Source organism: Orycteropus afer, unplaced genomic scaffold (assembly GCF_000298275.1).
Source record: "Orycteropus afer afer isolate SDZICR_OR568_19922 unplaced genomic scaffold, OryAfe1.0 scaffold00003, whole genome shotgun sequence".
Lineage (NCBI taxonomy): Eukaryota > Metazoa > Chordata > Mammalia > Tubulidentata > Orycteropodidae > Orycteropus > Orycteropus afer.
The window spans coordinates 27,925,567-27,945,320 of record NW_006921590.1 but is presented as its reverse complement, the minus strand read 5'-3'; the positions used below and the strand labels follow the sequence as shown (position 1 = coordinate 27,945,320).

The 19,754-nt window shown below is 36.6% G+C and overlaps 1 protein-coding gene across 1 annotated transcript in view; it reads right to left on the bottom strand.

Annotated features, from left to right (window-relative positions):
• DNAJC13 (DnaJ heat shock protein family (Hsp40) member C13) overlaps positions 1–19,754 on the bottom strand; it is a 158,043-nt gene that overhangs the window by 19,537 nt on the left and 118,752 nt on the right. Inside the window, exons 36-45 of the mRNA XM_042780451.1 lie at positions 18,280–18,415; positions 16,657–16,841; positions 16,039–16,113; positions 13,081–13,200; positions 11,933–12,112; positions 10,876–11,043; positions 8,359–8,472; positions 5,822–5,938; positions 4,437–4,614; positions 1,289–1,380 (exon numbers count right to left, since the gene is read on the bottom strand). Of these exons, the coding sequence (XP_042636385.1) occupies positions 1,289–1,380; positions 4,437–4,614; positions 5,822–5,938; positions 8,359–8,472; positions 10,876–11,043; positions 11,933–12,112; positions 13,081–13,200; positions 16,039–16,113; positions 16,657–16,841; positions 18,280–18,415 (1,365 nt within the window). The remainder of the gene's footprint in view (positions 1–1,288; positions 1,381–4,436; positions 4,615–5,821; positions 5,939–8,358; positions 8,473–10,875; positions 11,044–11,932; positions 12,113–13,080; positions 13,201–16,038; positions 16,114–16,656; positions 16,842–18,279; positions 18,416–19,754) is intronic.

Below are 19,754 nucleotides of genomic sequence, written 5' to 3'. Positions count from 1 at the left end.
TCCTACACTAGTACAGGATCCAGAATTATGAACACACTATATTATTAGAAACAATGTAGTTCATTCCAAACACAGATTTGGGGGTACAGGTGCTTAGAAAGATAATGATCCCCACTATTGGGACCTCCCTCTTGCTTCTAGAGGGAAAAAAGGAAATGTCTTCAGTACCCCGCACAAAGGACTGAATTCATCTTTACATCATAAAGAAGAAGGCATGTTTTTTTTTCAAAGAGATGATCTCTTAAGTATAACTTTTACAGTATACATCTAAAGATCAATGTCACTTAACTTAAGCTGTATGACCAGCATCTCAAAGCAATATATCCTAGATTTCAAATTGTTTATTTTAAAAGTTACAAGGTGCTTGAAGCAATTAAGGATGCATGGGCTTCAAAGAAAAGAACATGTACTTTAAACTATTTGACCAATTTAACAATTATTTTAGTAAAAGTTTGTTTTAAACCACAATGTAATCTAAGAACATATCATACAAATTATTCATAAAAACTACTTATGAACCTGTTACTACAAGGCTGAATTTATTACACACCAAGCTGGTTATGTGTTAAAATGAGCAGATCATCTGAAAAATGACCCTGGGAGCTTACTCTGGGCTGACTGAATAATGAGCCAGCTGTGACAAGGACTACCTGCTTCTCCCAGAGGAAAAGGCTATACTCAAACAGCTTTCCACAAGATAAGTGGTTCATTCCTTATGAAGGAGGGGCCTCCAACTCCCTTGGACCCCCAAAAGCCCACAGATTCTGGGAAGCTGGTTTTTCTAGACAATTCCTATAAACAGCATCAGACACCAGTTGTCTATTTGTCATCCTCATTGAAAAGCTTGCATTAGAGCTAGACTTACGGAAGGAAGAACAACAACTGAGAGGGATGGGGCAGAGTCTATCCTCTAGATCGCAAACCCACAGCGTGCATCTAGCAGAGTGCCCTGGCCTCAGCAAGCTTCTCTGTGGGGACAGATAATCATGGAACCCCTACTTCCTCTTCTTGATGATCTGTGTTTTTAAGCTTCCTAAATAAAGCTTAATCCACACCACATGACAATGTATATCCCAAGCCCAGATGCATGACAAATGATGAGCACAAAGAGAACAACTTTGAACAATACTGTGAAATATTCACTCTTTGAAATTCAAAATTTATAAACATATTCACATGGCTTAACAGGCATACTTCCATTCAATGTCAGATGAGGACTAATCAAGCCTCAAACCATATACAGTAAGGGGTAGAAAAGAGAAGATGCTTTAGTAAAAAATACTTTTACCTCTAATGCCAACTGCTGTACTTGACCAGCTCCATGGACTCGAAGAAGAGAAAATATTAACTTAAAATGCCCAATACATTCACTTTCAGAGCCTAGGGAGTAAGAATAAAAGGTTATGTTTTATTTCCAAGATATGTTCTACATAATACACCTTCATACAGTGTTGTTTACTGTCAATTACAAGCCTCTGATAAACATTTTCTAAACATCTTTGACATGAAGTGAATGAAGTATCTCTAAGCAACAGTACATCTTAAGAGACAAAAAGTAATATACTGGAGTTTTTTAGGATTGTTCAGTTTTCCCATCTCCATCCTTAGCTCCTAGGCTAAAAACAAGAACTTCATCAAATAAACAACTCAACTAGAGCCCAAAAATACAAGGTGTAAGGTAGCTACTTGCACTTTTTATCTCTAGACCATAAGCTAATCCCTCAGCCTAATTAAATATTGGGAGGGCTTGACTTAATTTGGCTTTTAAGTAAGACTGGGTTAGAACCCTGCCACTTGAGGGCTATACACACATGCAAAGGACTTCTGTTGACAATATGTAACACTGAATGAGATATCCATTCCTATCTCCTTCAACATTGAGAAGAATGGAAATTCCAGAACACTTAATTGTACTCATGAGGAACCTGTACCTTGACCAGGAGGCTGTTGTTTGAACAGAACAAGGGGACGCTGCATGGTTTAAAATCAGGAAGGGAGTGCATCAGGGTTGTATCCTGTCACCATACTTATTCAATCTGTATGCTGAGCAAATAATCTGAGAAGCTGGACTATATGAAGAAGAACACGGCATCAGGATAGGAAGAAGACTCATTTACAACCTGAGATATACAGACAACATAACCTTGCTTGCTGGAAGTGAAGATGACTTGAAGTACTTAACTGAAGATTAAAACTACAGTCTGCAGTATGGATTACACTTCAACATAAGGAAAACAAAAATCCTCACAAATGGACCAATAAGCACCATCATGATAAATGGAGAAAATACTGAAGTTATCAAAGATTCCGTATTACTTGGTTCCACAATCAACACCAACGGAAGCAGCAGTCAAGACATCAGATGACGTACTGCACTGGGCAAATGACCTTTAAAGTGCTAGAGAGCAAAGATGCCTTTTTGAAGACTAATGTGCACCCAACCCAAGCCATGGTACTTCAATCACCTCATATGCATGTGAACATTGGACAATGAATAAGGCAGACTGAAAAAGAGTTAATGCTTTTGAGTTGTGGTGTTGGAGAAGAATACTCAAAGTACCATGGACTGCCAGGAGAACTAACAAATCTGTCCTGGAAGAAGTGCAGCCAGAATGGTCCCTGGAAGCGACAACAGCCAGACTTCGTCTTACCTACTTTGGTCATGTTGTCAATCCCTGGATAAGAATGTTATGCTTGGTAAAGTGGAGGGTCAGTGAAAATGCGGAAGGCCCTCAACAAGAGAGACTGACACAGTGGCTGCAATGATGGACTCAGGTATAGTAAGGATTGTGAGGCTGGCGCAGGATGGGGCAGCATTTTGTTCTGTTGTACACAAGGCCACTATGAGTCAGAGCTGACTTGACAGCACCTAACAACAACAATCCCCTGCAAACCCAATCCCATTAAACAATAAGGTTTTTATTCAGCATATATTTCTTTTTGGTATGCAGCAGATAGGAGCTCTGGTAGTGCAGTGCCTAAGGCATTTATGACTGCTAACCAGAAGGCTGGCAGTTCAAACCCACCAGCCACTCCTCAGAAGGAAGGTTGGGCAATCTACTTCCATAGTGATACCACTTCAGAAACCCAAAGAGGGGTTGCTGTGAGTCAGATCCAATTCGATGGCCGTGAGAATTTATATGGTAGGTAGAACCTATTGTGTAATTTGTCATCTTTTCAGGCCTCATTCATAATTCACTATGACCCCTTCAACTTAAAGATTCTGACAATATTCTAAAATATACTGTTTTAAAATTCATTTTCATAGCACTTAATAGGTAATAATTGTCATGAGTATAACAATGACACACAAACCATACTTCTAAATTACCAGAGAGTATGCAATACTAAGGAATGAACTTTATATATATAGTATACAAGTAAAACGTCTAGGCAGCCCTTCCTCAATTAAAAAAAATTCCAAATTAGTACCTTGTTCTGCTGCAATTTGCTTTGTACCTAATACACCACTATTAATGTTCTACTCAGCAGTTCTACCCACCAGCAGCTACACAGGTGAAAGATGAGACAGTCTGCTTCCTTAAAGATTTATAGCCTTGGAAACCCTCTGTGGCAGTCCTAATCTGTCCTACATGGTTGCCCTGAGTCAGAATTAACTTGATGGCAGTGGGTGTTCTGTTTTGTTTTGTTATTTAGTATATATTGTATTAACAATAAGAAATGCAGTCTTGTTCAAACTTTATAACACTGCCTTTAATAACATCCCAATGTATACCTTGGGCATAAATCATTTTTCTTAACAATACTGCATTATTGTTGGATATTTATTCAAACAATTTTCTGGCAAGTCAGATTTTCAGCAGTACCTTAACATATACTGAAAAAAAGCAAAAGATAATGTTAAGAACTTTTTTTTTAAAAAAAGATCTAGAGTCTTTGAGTAATTTAAATTCAATTTGTATTAAATATATGATTAAACTAAAGTTATGAGAGCTTTCAGAATTTCACTTATCCATCTCCATAGAAAAAGGCTACAGTGATATGTTTTGTGATCTGTCCTTTTAAAAATATTTAAGAATGATGAATCTCATGTTTTTATTATTTCAATTTTAAAATATCAAAAACTTCAGACAATTTTTTAAAGATATGAATGTCCATAAGCACATGGCACTGTAATACAGACTTAAGATGAGGCAAAAATTAAACCACCTAATAAAGAAATATAATTCAAGCACTTGAGGATACTTGGTGTGTCAATTTGTTTAATCAATGTGAAATTACCAAATTATTCCTCCTTTTCAACATAAACTTATTTTCTCTTAAAAATATGAATTCTTCCAAACATAGTACCTTGACTACTCTCTCTAGGCTACTGTACATAAGTGAAAATACAAGGTCAATTTCCCTGACAAAAAACTGGACATTTTAAGATGTTTTGTTTCAAGGATCGTACTGATCTGAGTAGAGACACAAACCTGGGTTATATTTTATGACATTTCTCAGAGCTTCCAAAGCCATCTCCACTCTTGGCAGACGGTCTCCATGTTGCTCTGATTCCACTTTTGCCGCATGTGTGATGGCCATGAATGTGTGGAGATACTGGGCCTGGGAGCCAATGTAATCCAAGAGACTTGCAGCAAATGCTTTTGGAACCTACGTGAAGCAGAGAAACATCTAAAAACGTGTGCCATCAGCGACAACCTATAAAGAAGACTCCATAACAAAAGAAAAAGTTTCAAGCAGTGTAAAGTAAAAAAGCATCAACAATGTCACCAAACAAAATGTATATAATTACTAAAAACAATTTACTCTGTAAATTTTCACCCACGCTACAATCAAAAAAATAAAAAAAGTGAATAAATATGATCAATGTATTACTTATACATGAATGCACATGTATATTAAAAGAGGAGGGGAAGGAGAAAAACAGTTACGTTAAAAAGCATTTCTTAACATTTTTTGTCCCAACAGATTAGAGATCTGATACACTCTTATCAGTTCCTTAGTATAGTAATTCTGAGATTTGAGTATCTCTGCCCTTTAATAATCAAAGAAACTGCTTGTTTATATCATGACATATAACTTTCACAGTTTGGCTATATTTTTGTAATTAAAACTTACATGTACTTAGGATATAAATTCAAAAGAACCTCACAAATCTTCTTAACTCATTCTGCTTGTGATTTATGTGTATTATTCTCTGCTAATACTCATTAAAGTCTAGCAATTCCTTCTTTTTCTCAAGAGCAAAGTATAAAACAGCGAAAGTGTAGAAGTCTCAATTCTTCCACCCTAACAAACCAACCAACCACCAACTCCTCTCTGACACTTCCTCCAAAAAACAAACCAAACAACAAAAATGCTACATCATCCCTAAACACTACAAAGAAAAGAAGCTCCTCCTTTATTTCTGGAAGTGACTAGGGCTCATCCAAGAGAGGACCTAAAGTGACCCCAGCCACCTTCTAAAAAATCTCTTTGTTTCCCACATTCTCTTTTAATTATGGGCCAGAGAAGGACTCTTGTGTGATGAGCTGATATTCCACATGACTGTGTAACTGGCCACCATGAGTATCCTTGTACTTCCACAAGGGACTAGTTAATTGAAGTCATATATACGCACACAATATAAGGAACAGCTAGGCAAGGAATACTTTCTTACTGCCTAAGTTTCAAAAAAATTGAATTCTTCAACATCCAAGATAAGGAGGATCAAAGCTATCACCAGTTATACCATCTTACGTCAGTATAAACTAACTGACAAAGAACTGGTGTTATTTCATTATGTTTAAGTATGCACATGCTAGTAGCATTCAGTAATAAGTGATCAAAGATATCAAACAAAACTCAGAGTGCTTACCTCTAGTTGGAAAGTAGGGACTTCATTATATACTCTAACAAAAATCTCACCCACAATAAGTTCTTTAGCATGATCACTGTAGACAAAGTCTGATCCATAAGTTTTGTCACAATCACCCTTTTTAAAAGAGAATATGGACTGTTAGATATAAATTAGAATCATTAATGTCTGACTGTTAATCTACCCATAATCACTTTAATAACTTAACTGAAGTTATAACAATGATTTTTTAAAAAGGATAGCTGCTAAGGTGTTTTTGTACAACCAAACACCTCATAGGATTTGGTTCCTTGGTTTGGAGGTATAGGGTCATGGTTTCATGGGACTTCCAAGTTAATTGGCCTAATAACACATTTAGTGCTTCTGTTCTACCTTCTAATTCCTTGTGCAGTGCCTTGGAAACAGCCACCTAAAACACTACAGTTGGTCTCTAGTCACCTGAGGCAACAGAAGAAGAGAGAGAGTCAGAAACAGGAGGAGGAGCATATGGAATCTGTGCCTAATTGCCTCATGAATGACTGTGCCAAGAGACCAGAAGAACTGGATGGTGCCTCACTATCATAACTGAACATTTTGATCAAAGATTGTATAGTAGAACACTGATCAAAAGGGAGAAAATACAGAACAGAATTTTACATTTTCATAGACTCCAGACTTTTTGAAGCCATGGAAGCTAGATGAAATCCCAAAACTTTGCCATAAGGTAACATTTAAAAGTATTTCATGAAGTTTTCTTAAAACCAAACCATAATTTAGCTTAACGAGGAAAGAATGTCTGCCTTAAGCATTACGCTCTTTTAAGAATGATCTATCTGGATCAAACTGACAAAAGCAACTCAAAAAATCAGATTAGCCACTCAAAGATTACCTTAGGGAGGAGCAGTGAGCTCATGTTAATGGAGGAGTCACAACTCAGAAAAGGAGGATAAGAATAGTTGCAAAACTCAAAGAATGTAATTAATGTCACTGAATTGTACATGTAGAAACTTGAGTTGGTGTATGTCTTTGCTGTATATATTCTCAACAACAAAATAAAATAAATTATTTAAATTAAAATAACTGATCCAATAGGAACAATATGGTGAGGTGCACATCCCTGAATTCAATGCAACGCTGATGTTTACAACCAGTAATGTGACTCTGGAATACAAGTTACATTATAATTTTTAGTCCAAAGATTTCTATTACTACTCATTTTAGCATCTCAAGATCACAAATAAAATATCTTCTAGCTAGAGTTTACAAAGCAAGTATGACACTTGATTCTTCTCATTCCACTAAGCAGGTATTTCGCCTAGTCAGATGTAGGCTGATATAACTAACAAATCAGCAGATTTGGAATGAGTTTTAAAAAGAAATACTTTGAATGAAAAATAAACCAAAAACCAAACTCACTGCCACGGAGTTGGATCCGACTCATAGCGACCGCTCCTTGGGTTTCCGAGGCGGTATCACTACGGAAGTAGATTGCCCAACCTTCCTTCTGAGAAGTGGCTGGTGGGTTTAAACCACCAGCCTTCTGGTAAGCAGTCAAATGCCTTAGGCTTATGCTACCAAAGCTCCCAAATGAAAAATAGGGTCTCTAAATTAAGAGAGACAGATATGTCTATATATTAACAAATCAAGAAGCTTTCCCGTCACTTCTTGGCCTTTTGGCTAAGAACAAGTATAAGAATAGTTTCTATTTAAGAGACAAGAACGAGACAGAAATGAGAAAATATAGTCTCAATAAAGATTTAGGCTGAAAAACACAAGGAATTTAGATTACACTGAAATAACATATAAAAATATATAATAAACTGTCAGTGCTACAAAGAGAAGACATGATTTGATTTGTTCTGCTAAAAAAATAAAACAATGTATAGAAATATGAGATCTGTTCTGTCTAGCAATCCAGTTTTCAAAAATTTTATCTAAAAAGAATTTTGAGTACTTATCATAGAATGAGTTCAAAAACAAATTCTGTACAATTCAGGACATAAATATGCTTTAATAAATTCCAGAGTCACAAATGTCTTCTAAGCCCTCAAGAGTCAACCATCTAGTATTCAAATTATCTAGGCCTTTTCCTTATCTCCAATGCTACTGTCTTTTGTTTTTTATATGGCTTGCTAGCTTCTCCTCTAGAAAAAGCAGGACAAATAATTCAGTTTTGATACTAGTAAGTAACTGTGATTTACTGGGGAAAGGAGGTTGAAGTAAATAATTAAAACAGGGCTGTTGGGGTACAGGTAAAGCAAATAAGAACTGGTTAAAAAAAGATTTTACATACACAAGAACATAGCTGTGTATAAGTGGTAACAACAACAACAAAAAAGAACTCTAATGTTGCTATTATTAAAGACAACAAAAATGTTATTCTTAACATTTTTGGAATGTTGGTATTTTAGGCTATTAGGTGGCAAAAAGTTATAGGCTTGATTAACTCTGAACTGGAAAATAATGAGTTTGTGTTTACTCAATATTAGCTTATATTTGCAAAATTCCATCAAAATAAGCTACTACAGAAATGTATAAAACAATGATAGTATGCATACTTTTTTAATAATGTTTTCTTGTTGAGATTCAAGAAATTCAAGCAGTTCTGCTCTCGTAGAATTGTTCCATATCAAGTAGGGGCTCTCAGTGTTGCTGTTAAGCATCTTCAAAATCTAAAAGACAGAATATTACTTTTTGGTAACATTTAGAAAAAGGAAATAGGGACTGATGCTACTATCATTTACTTAAAATGTCTACTGCATGATTGCATTGTAATAGATGACTTTTTGACTAACAGTTTGGTGGTATTACTCATTTTGCAACTGAGAAAAAGCAATGCTGAAAAGTCACTTGTTCTTTGCTCTTCTTTATTTATTGTCCATCTTTAACATGCATATGAGACTGAAAATATCATGGCTTGAGTAAGGTGCACCTTAGTCTTCAGAGTGACATCTTTGCTTTTTAACACTTTAAAGAGATCTTTTGCAGATTTGCTCAAGGCACTATGTTGTTTGATTTCTTAACCGCTGCTTCTATGGGCAATGACTGCACTGTGGATCCAAGTAAAACAAAATCCCTGAAAACGTCAATATTTTCTCCATTTATCATGATGTTGCTTCTTGGTCCATTTGTGAGGATTTTTGTTGTATGCTGAGGTGTAAGCCATCCTGAAGACTATAGTGTTTGACTTCATTAGTAAGTGCTTCAAATCATCTTCATTTTCAGCATACTGCAGGTGATCGATGAGCCTTCCTCCAATCCTTCTTGGAAGATTCCAAAAATCCTTTCTTCTTCATATAGTCCAGAGTCTCAGATTATTTGCTCAGCATAGACTGAATAAGTACAGTGAAAGGATACAACCCTGACATACATCCTTCCTGATTTTAAACCAAGCAGTATCCCCATGTTCTGTCTGAACGACAGCCTCCTGGTTGTGTACAGGTTCCTCATAAGCACAATTAAGTGTTTTGACATTCTTATTCTTTGCAATATGACCCATAATTTGTTATGAATCACACAGTTGAATGCCTTTGCATAGTCATTAAAACACAGGTTAAACATCCTTCTGGTTTTCTCTGCTTTTAGCCAAGATCCACCTGATGGTAGCAATGATAATGCTTGTTCCATGTCCTCTTCTGAATACAGCTTGAATTTCTGGCAGCTCCTTGCTGATGTACTGATGTAACCATTTTTGAATTATCTTCAGCAAAATTTTACCTCTGTGTGATATTAATGATCTTGTTCAATAATTTCCACATTTTCTTGAATCATGTTTTTTGGAATGAGCAAAAATAAGGATCTCTTCCATTTGGTTGGCCAGGCAGCTATCTTCTAAATTTCTTGGCACAGACGAGTAAGTGCTTCCAGCATTGCATATGTTTGCTGAAACTGGATATTCTGTCAATACCTAAAGGCTTGTTGTTTGCCAATGCCTTCAGAGCCACTTGGACTTATTCCTTCAATACCATCAGTTCTTGATCATATGCAATCTCTTGAAATGGTTGAACATCTACCAATTCCTTTTGGTATGGGCACTCTGTATTCCTTCCATTTTCTTTTGATACTTCCTGTTGTATTCAATATTTTGCCCATAGAATCTTTCAATATTGCAAGTTGAGGCTTGAATTTCTTCTTCAGTTCTTTCATCTTGAGAAATGATGAGTATGTTCTTCCTTTTTGGTTTTCCAACTCTAGCTCTTTGTACATTTCATTATAATACTTTGTTTTCTTAAGCTGCCCTTTGAAATCTTCTCTTCAGCTTTTACTACCATCATTTTTCTTCACTTCTGCTACTCTACATTCAAGAGCCAAGTTTCAGAGTCTTTTTTTTTAGCATATATTTTGCTCTTTCCTGTCTTTTTAATGACCTTTTGGTTTCTTCATGTATGATGTCCTTAATGTGATCCCAAAACTCTCTGGTCTTTGGTCATTAGTGTTTAATGCATCAAATCTATTCTCAGACAATCTCTAAATTCAGATATACTCAAGGTCGAATTTTGGCTCTCACAGAATTGTTTTAATTATTGCTAGCTTGTACTTGAACTTGCATATGAACACTTACTGGTCTCATCCGCAGTAAGCCCCTTGCCTTGTTCTGACTGATAGTAACAGTTATTTTTCCACAAATGTAGTCAACTTTGTTTTCGTGTATTTCATCAGGTGAGGTCCACATGTATAGTCAACATTTATACTGTTAAAAAATGGTATTTTCAATGAATAAGTCAATGGTCTTGTAAAATTCTATTATGCAATCTCTGGCATTGTTTCTATCACCGAGGCTGTATTTTTCAACTGCTGATCTTTCTTCTTTATTTCCTACTTTCGCATTCAAATCACCAGTAATTATCAGTGCATCAGTGCACCTTGACTGCGTGTTTGATCAATTTCAGAATGCAGAAGTTGGTAAAAATCTTCAATTTCTTCATCTTTAGTATTAACGGTTTGTGTGTAAATCTGAATAAATTTATGCAATCAGTATAGCTCTGTTTTATCATTACTTACTTAAAAGATTTTGCACTACTCATCAAAACCCAGGCTAGTCTTTAAACTTATTTCAAAGTCTCTGAAACACGTACCTCAGCAGGGCTAACTATAGCAAGTTTTCTAGCAACATAAGGTGTCAGCATGCCAGCCAAACTTTTTCTTATGGTTGGATTTTCTGGAGTTGCTTGTTCTTCAGGCAGGTACCCTCCAAGACGACTTAGAGCATGGACACTCAGTTTGGCAAGGTTATTGGCTACTTCCTTTAAAAAAACAAAATTAAAGTAGATCTCTTATCTCATATAGGTAACATAGTAACTTTCTGGAATCAAATCTGCATGGAACATATTTTAAGAAGCATTAAGCAAATAAGAAAAGTGACACAAGAATTCCGAACACTGGTGTCAAATAGCTTATGAATTAGAAAACCTTAGTCCTCTATTTATAGGAAACCCCAAGAGCCTGTGTATTCATTTATATCCAGTACAATAGCTCATAGAAAATTGGAAGAAGCACATTTAAGGGTGGGGGGAGGGTGGACCTGCCTGCTGTATACACTGACAAATTGAGTAATGGATGACAGTGAATAGGAAAAGAGGAGACAGAAAGAGTATAAAAATCAGACAATTACTCAATGTGTAGAAAAGCCAGTCCCAACGGCTTGATGGAATTGTTATATTTTAGTGTTACACAATCATAATTTTATAATCATGAAAGTGACTGATTGAGTAAGAAAACCCTAAACTATGCCCATTATACGGTATTGCAAATTCTTTTGTCTTGAACCTTTCAGCCTAAGTGGTTAAGACAGTAAGTTTTAGGACATAAACAGTGGTAGTAAACTAACCAAAAAAACCCAAACTCACAGCCATCGAGTCAATTCTGACTCATAGCGACCCCCTTTGGATTTCTGAGGTGGTAAATCTTTACGGAAGCTGATTGCCCAGGCTTCATTCTGCGGAGTGGCTGGTGGGTTTGAATTGCCAACCTTCTGGTTAGCAGTCAAGTGCCTTAGGCACTACACCACCTAGTTATCTAGAAAAATAGTTTATCCCTGGGGAACCCTGGATAGCTAAAACTTTGTTTCATATTAATTTGGCGTTAACCTATGGTTTAGGTTCAAACTCAGTATTAAAGCAGTGTTAAAGTTACCTGCTGGTTTGTTTCTTCATTTTTCTGAATACCACTCTCTTCCAGTGTGTAGTCATAATTAAATAGATAACCAAGCAAATGCCACAAAATTCCAGCCTGAAATAGGTGTGTCTGTAGCCAGAAATCCACAGCAAAAGAACTGACACATTCTACCCCAAGAGCAGCCACCCGTGGAATACTCTGAGAGGATAAGAAAAAGCAGCATTAATTTATAGGATTAAAAGAAAATCCCAAGAGGAACTGGTTGCTGTGTAGTTGTGTCAAGCTAGATACCATACTGTGTAAAATGTATCTCCCCTATTTTAAATTCCAATTAAAATTTAAATATTTTATCCTTTAAAGCTTAAAATAAAAGGTGATCCTGTGATGAGATACTAGAGTTACTATCTTTGAGGCTAGTAGTGTCCAAAGACTTGGAAATTGGGTTCTTCCCATTTTATATAAATACACACACACACACACACAAATTTTGAGTTATAAGGCATTGATTCACAGGTTAGTGACCTTAGGCGTAACGAAAACTTTAGTGCAGGTTTAAAGATTTCTTTCTTTCCATTAGAGTTCAGATTCTTATTAAACATTTAAAAGGACATAAAGTTGATATACTTGAGATATTTTCATCAGCAATTCCGTCCTTCTAGGTACCTTAGTGCAGGATCAATCCTACTCTACTCCAACACAACTCTCTCTCTGCCAGTTGTCTAAGAATCTCTCTTCTTCCCCATTATCTATTTTATCTACCCACAGTTAATGTCCCCCAACAGTCTTGGTTTAGGAGGAAACAGGAGCTTTCAGATCCTTAAAGCCTTTCCCATCAGGCTTGATTTTAAGTTTCAGGTTTATATGATCCTTTACTTTTTATTATTTGGTTAGTCTAACTTTCCTCTTTTATTTCTTGACTCTCTTCTAATGTTTAGGGTGGACCCATGTCCCTTTATATATGTCACTCTAGTCTTTTCTTTATATGCCAGTCTAGGGATAGAAACCTCACTGACTGCAAGGTGTCCATGGAAAATGATTTGAGAGATCCAAATAACTTACTTAAAAATAATTTTTGGAAAACAACCTGCTTATAAGCTGGGGACTGACTACTTGACAAGAAAACCCACTGCTCACTATATCCTGAAAGTATTAAAGCAAAACTGCACCTTGCCAAAATAAAGCACCCGACAGAGATCCTTGATGACACTGGGCATTTCCGTGATCTTCTCTCGGCATTCTTCAAACTGAGCGGCCACACTATAGCACTGACTTATGTGCCCACATACCTACAGACAACAGAGAAAACGGAAAAGAGAATCACATGTACATTCATTAAGATATAAACCCATTCTCATCAAGTCTATCCCAACTCATAAAGACCCTATAGGACAGAGTAAAATCCCCCCATAGGATTTCCAAGGCTGCAAATCTTTGTGGAAGCAGAGTGTCACATCTTTCTCCTGCAGAGTGATGGGTTCAAACTGGCAACCTTTCTGCTACAGCCATGCACTTAACCACTGTACCACCAAGGCCCCTTGATTGAAGACATAGTAGAAATCAAATCAGGAGAGATTTGTGAATAATGTTAATAGCTTATGAGACTCCAAAATTAAACAGAACATTTCTATCGGATAACTAGTTTTTCTCATTGAGTTCCTATAACTTTAATAAACATTTCTCCAAAGAAGGTAAAAAACCAATAAGCACAGGAAAAGATGTACCATGATTAGTCATTAAAAAAACCAAAAAAACAAACTCACTGCTGACTCATAGCAACCCCTTTTTGGGTTTCCAAGGTGGTATCACTACAGAAGTAGATTGCCCAACCTTCCTTCTGAGTGGCTGGTAGGTTTGAACCACCAGCCTTCTGGTTAGCAGTCAAATGCCTTAGGCACTATGCCACTAGAGCTCAAAACCACAATGACATACCACTTCACACTCACTGGGATGGCTATTATTTAAAAGACAAAACAAAAAAAGGAAAATAACAAGTGTTGGTTGAGGATGTGGAGATACTGAACGTTCGTACATTGCCAGTAAGAATGTAAAATGGTGCAGACATTGTGGAAAACAATTTGGTAGTTCCCAAAAAAGTTCAACATATTTCCACATGAGCCAGTAATTTTATTTCTGGGTATAGACCCAAAGAATTGAAAGCAGTTACTTATATACATATATACCAATGTTCAGTGTGGTACTATCCAAAATAGCAAAAAGGTGGAAACAATCCAAGTGACCATCAATATATGAATGAACAAACAGAATGTGGTATATCCATAAAATAGAAGTATTATTCAGCCATAAAGAGACGTGAAGTTCTAATACATAGCACATGGGCAAACCCTGAAAACATGCTAAGTAAAATGAGCCAGACACAAAAGGACAGATATTGTATGAGCCCACTTACATGAAATAGAATAGGTAAATTCACTAAGACGAAAGATGAGTGTTTACTAGGGGATAACAGGATGGGGGAATAAACCAAACCATGAAGCACCTAAGGCATTTGACTGCTAACCAGAAGGCTGGTGGTTCAAAACCACTAGCTACTCCTTGGAAGGAAGACTGGGCAATCAATCTACTTCCGTAGAGATACCATCTCAGAAACTCAAGGAGGGGTCGCTATGAATCGAACAGGGAGTTATATAAAACTAAAGGATACACACATACACACACTTGATGGAAAAAAATAAATTCCTATAGATGCAGCAAACCATGGGCACTATGGCTCATGGGGCAAATCAACCCATGACCTGTTAGGCCACGAAGTGAAAAGAATGGTTTTTAACCTTTTTAAAGAGTTGTAAACACAACACACATGCACACGCACGCACGCACACACACACACACAAGAATACAGAAAGTAACTGTCTATAACCCACAAAGTCTCAAATATTTACTCATGGGCTCTCTAGAAAAAGTTTGCCTCTGTATTAAGGTAATTTTGTCCAGCTTATTAACACAGAGTAACAAAATTCTATTTACCTACTCTTTATGTCAATTTGTTAAGCAAATAAAGGCACCCTCATGCTATGTCTATGTAGCCAAACCAATGGCACTTGTGAATACATTAGAATGACACTTCTTTGGGAGTCCCCGTTTGGTACAAATGGTTAACACATTCAGCTGCTAACCCAAAGGCTGGTGGTTGGAATCCACTCAGAGGCATCCTGAAAGAATGTCCTAGTGATCCACTTCAGAAAAATCATCCACTGAAAGCCCTGCAGAGTACAGTTCTACTCTGACACACAACGGGTTGCCACGAGTCAGAATTAACTCCATAGCAACTGGTGGTATAGCTCTGTTAGCAAGCAATAAAGGTGTATCATTAGATCACATATACAACTCTCAGCCCAAATGCACTTCAAAATAGAAGATGAAATACAAAAACTGGCACTCGGCTGTCCTATACTCTAAATTTTCTTGACATAAACCAACCAACCAAAACCCACTGCGGTCAAATCAATTCAGAGAAACAGCAACCCTATAAGACAGAGTAGAACTGCCCCACAGCGTTTTAAAGGTTGTAAATCTTTAAGGAAGCAGATTATTTCATTTTTCTCCAGCAGAGTGGCTGCTGGGTTCGAATAGTCAACCTTTCAGTTTGCAACTGAGTGCTTTAACCACTGTACTACCAGGGCTCCTTGGCATAAAGGGATACATAAAAACAGGAACTCTACAACAAACTTAATGAATTCCACGATTTTTTTTTTTAAATCTAAGAACACAACCATTATAACCTTAACAAAAATTAAGCCAATTAAAATACAACAGGGTAGAAAATACATGAAACAATAGTGTCAAAGTAACAAATGCCTGAAGCTGGGTGATGGGTGCTTAAGAGTTCATTCCACTATTCTCTACTTTAAGAGAAAAAAAAAAAAGCAAAAGCTTTTTAGCAGTGATTCTTAAAGTATGGTACACAGACCAGCAATATCAGTACCACCTGGGAACGAGTGAGAAGTATATATTCTCAGGCTCCCACCCCAGATCTACCATATTGCCTCTGGGATAGGGCCCAGCAATCTATGTATTAATGAGCCTTCTAGGTGATTGTGATATATCTTAAAGTCTGAATCACTGGTCTAGGGTAACTTTGTTAGAACCCTACGTTTTAGTCTCACCTGTACTGACATGTCACTTGATTTACTAGAACGATTCAAGACAGCCACACAGCGACTGAACGCCTCTTGTAACACCTGCAAAAAAAAAAAAAAAGTTGGCTATTAACACCCCATTTTGACTTCACCTCTGAAAACATTTTCCAGCAGAAATAAAACTGGAAAAAACCTTTTAATGTTAGCTGTGTTAAATAAATAGGTAAACAAAGGAATCCTACCAGTTTCTTTTTTAAGTATTCCCAATCCACCAGCCACTCCTTGGAAGGACGGCTGGACAATCTACTTCCATAGTGATACCACCTTGGAAACCCAAGGGGGGGTTGTTATGAGACAGATCCAACTCAAAGGCATTTAGAGTGAGTGAATGAGTGAGTGAATAAGCTCATTATTGTAAGCAATATTATCAATTTTGAACCCAAGGCTGTGCAACATGAATCTTTATTTTCTCCTTTATTTTTGGTATCAGAACATACAGAATATAATACTGTGTTGTCTCACAGAATAAATTAAAGGAAAGACCTATATCAACTGTATGAGGACTTGGTGAATTCACTAGTGCCAATAGTCACATGATCTGCCTAAATTAGTCTAAAGATAAACACACAGGATGTTGCATGTTACCTCTATTCCATTTTCCCGTCTGAGCTCTTCGGCATTGAGGGCGGAACAGTTGACAGTATGGAAAGCCAGTTCCGTAGCAGCAGGCAATAATGGTGATTCTTTTGAGAAAAGGAGGTCATCTGAAGTTTCCATTGTTATAGTCCTAATTAGCATGGGGTATCCTGCATACTTATAAGGCTGTAAATCTGAAATAACCAGTGTTAGTATTGGGAAAACAAAACCAGAAAACTAGTCTCTTGCAATATTTAAAATGTAATTCCAAGAGTCTTCTCATGAACAGACACTTCACCAAGGAGGATATTCAAGCGGCCAACAAACATATGAAGAAATGCTCACGATCATTAGCTATTAGAGAGATGCAAATCAAAACAACAATGAGATACCATCTTGCTCCAGCACTAGTAGCAAAGTTCAACAAGACAGAAAATAACAAATGCTGGCGAGGTTGTAGAGAGATTGGGACTCTCATACACTGCTGGTGGGACTGTAAAATGGTACAACCATTGTGGAAAGCAGTATGGCGATTCCTTCAAAAGTTGGAAATACAAATACCATTTGACCCAGCCATCCCATTACTAGGTATATACCCTAAAGAAGTGAGAGCCATAACAAGAACAGATATATGCACGCCGATGTTCATCGCAGCACTATTTACAATAGCCAAAACTTGGAAACAACCTAGATGTCCAACAACTGAGGAATGGATAACCAAACTTTGGTACATTCACACAATGGAATACTATGCAACGCTAAAGAATAATGTAGAATCTGCAGAACACCGCATAACGTGGATGAACTTGGAGGACATTATGCTGAGCGAAATAAGTCAGTCACAAAAGGACAAATATTGTATTAGTCCGTTATTGTAAAAGTTAAGGAAATGTTTATATATTGGAGGACATTTTCTTTGTTGGTTACCAGGGGTGGGAGGGAAGGGGAGGGAATGCTGTTAGATAGATAGAGATAAATATTGATTTGGGTGAAGAGAAGGGCAATGTACCAAATGTGAGTGACCAATAGGGCAGCATTGAGGATGAGAAAGACAGAGAGAGTTACATGGGCAGTACAAACAACAAATATGAACCCCTTTGTAAATACAATACTGAGTTGTTAATGAAAGCAAATATGGGTATAGGGACGGATAGATGGGTGAACAAGCTAAACAATTATGTATGTCTAAATGGAGAGTGTATCCAAGATCATATACAGGGTTGGCAGAAAATGGGCCTCTCGAAGAGTATGAAGGGATGGACACTGGGAGGAGGTAACTATGGGGAGGAAGTGGGAGGGGAGCTGCTGCATTGTAAATTTTGGTCAATGACATGAGATAAAGTATATGTGAACTGCTGTATGAAAAGTGAATTTACTCTGTAAATCTTCACCCAAATCCTAATAAAAAAAAAAAAAAAGTAAAAAAAAAAAGAGTCTTCTGCAATAATAATTCTAAATCTATTGAAACATGTTACAGAAACCCTGTAGTGATACCACTTCGGACACCCAAGGAGGGGTCGCTATGAGTCAGGTTCGACTCCATGGCACATAACAACAACAACAACATAGAAATAAGTAACACAATAGAATTAGCTGGGAGATAAATTAAAATTTAAAAATAACATGCCTTACCTTCTTTATGACGGTTGAAGAGGATGCTCTGAGTTTTCAGAATTAAAATTATATTCTCTGGATCTGGTCCATCCACTATTTTTGCTGATTTGGTACATAAAAATTCATATGCTTTATTTACTTTTTCAAACATATCCTGTATATAACCGAAGATAATTAACTCTTAATCTGGTGTATCTCAAACCATAACCTAAACAGAACTTAGCTGGTTTGTATTTTACCAATAACTTTCTTTATTATTTTGCTCTGTTTTTCACATTAAGAAATTCATTGCAATTGTAATCTAGCAGTATACTATGTAAGGTGAAACTATTTTTTCCCAAACTATTATCTAATTATTTCAATACATTCGCTGAAAAATTCTTTTTCACTGGTTTTACACCACTTATACCATATTAAACTCATACATACTAGAGACAGTTTGTGTTAATATAAAAATAATTATGATAGCAGATGATAATCATGATACTGTTCATTGACCATTACTGCCAGGCATTGAGCTCAACACTAGAAATACATTATTTCATTTAATCCTTGTTAACACCCACGTGAGGTATGTATGGTGATTATCCATCAGAGATGTTAAGTAAGTTGCCTTAAATCACAAAGTCAATTGGTTGAAGACCTAAGACTGACATTAAGGCAGGTATGACTCTTAAACTCATGCTCTTAAACCCCTACATCACAGCATATTTCAGTGATCTATGTACTGATCCTTGTGTCAGTATCACAGTTTTATTATCGCAGCTTTATAGAATGTTTTAATATTTATCAATTCAACACTACTTCCCAAAATTTTCTTCCTATCCTGATTGTTTTCTTTCCCAGATGAATTTGAATTGCTATTCGGTTCTCAAGCATACTCCAGGCTTTTGAATAAAAATGCTTTAAATATGTAAAAGTGACATCTTTTCAGCATCAAATCTTCACATCTGGGAATATTCTATCACCAATGAAAAACATGGACCTTGGAGTTAGTGGAAATCATTCCACATTTCTAGTAATAACTACCAGTCCGAGTATGAAGGGGTTCTTATGTGATTTCTTCTTTTACAAATCTCCATTGGCATTTTTATTTTTAGTAAGAAGCTGGAAGAGGAAAGATCAGGGAAAAATGGAAGCAGATGATTTTAAACCTGAAACAAATTTTCTTCTTCTTCAGTTAAAGTGATTTCAAATTGACTGAATATACAAATTCCCAAAACAATCTGGATGGTGGTAGCATCAACTACAAATGAATTAAGTTTACCTACATTCCAAACTGTCAGTTATTCATGTGACTACTATAAAGGTGACCATAAAACAGACATGGGAAAGGAATGAAAATAAAACCTGTAAGTTAACAAGTCACAAGGACAGTCATATTGGTAAGGGAGGACCATGAAGGCAAAACGCACAGGCACACAGGCTGAACGTTTATGAATACACAAACCCTGGAAAAGAATGTGCAAGTATCTCTTCTCCTCCAAAATAGT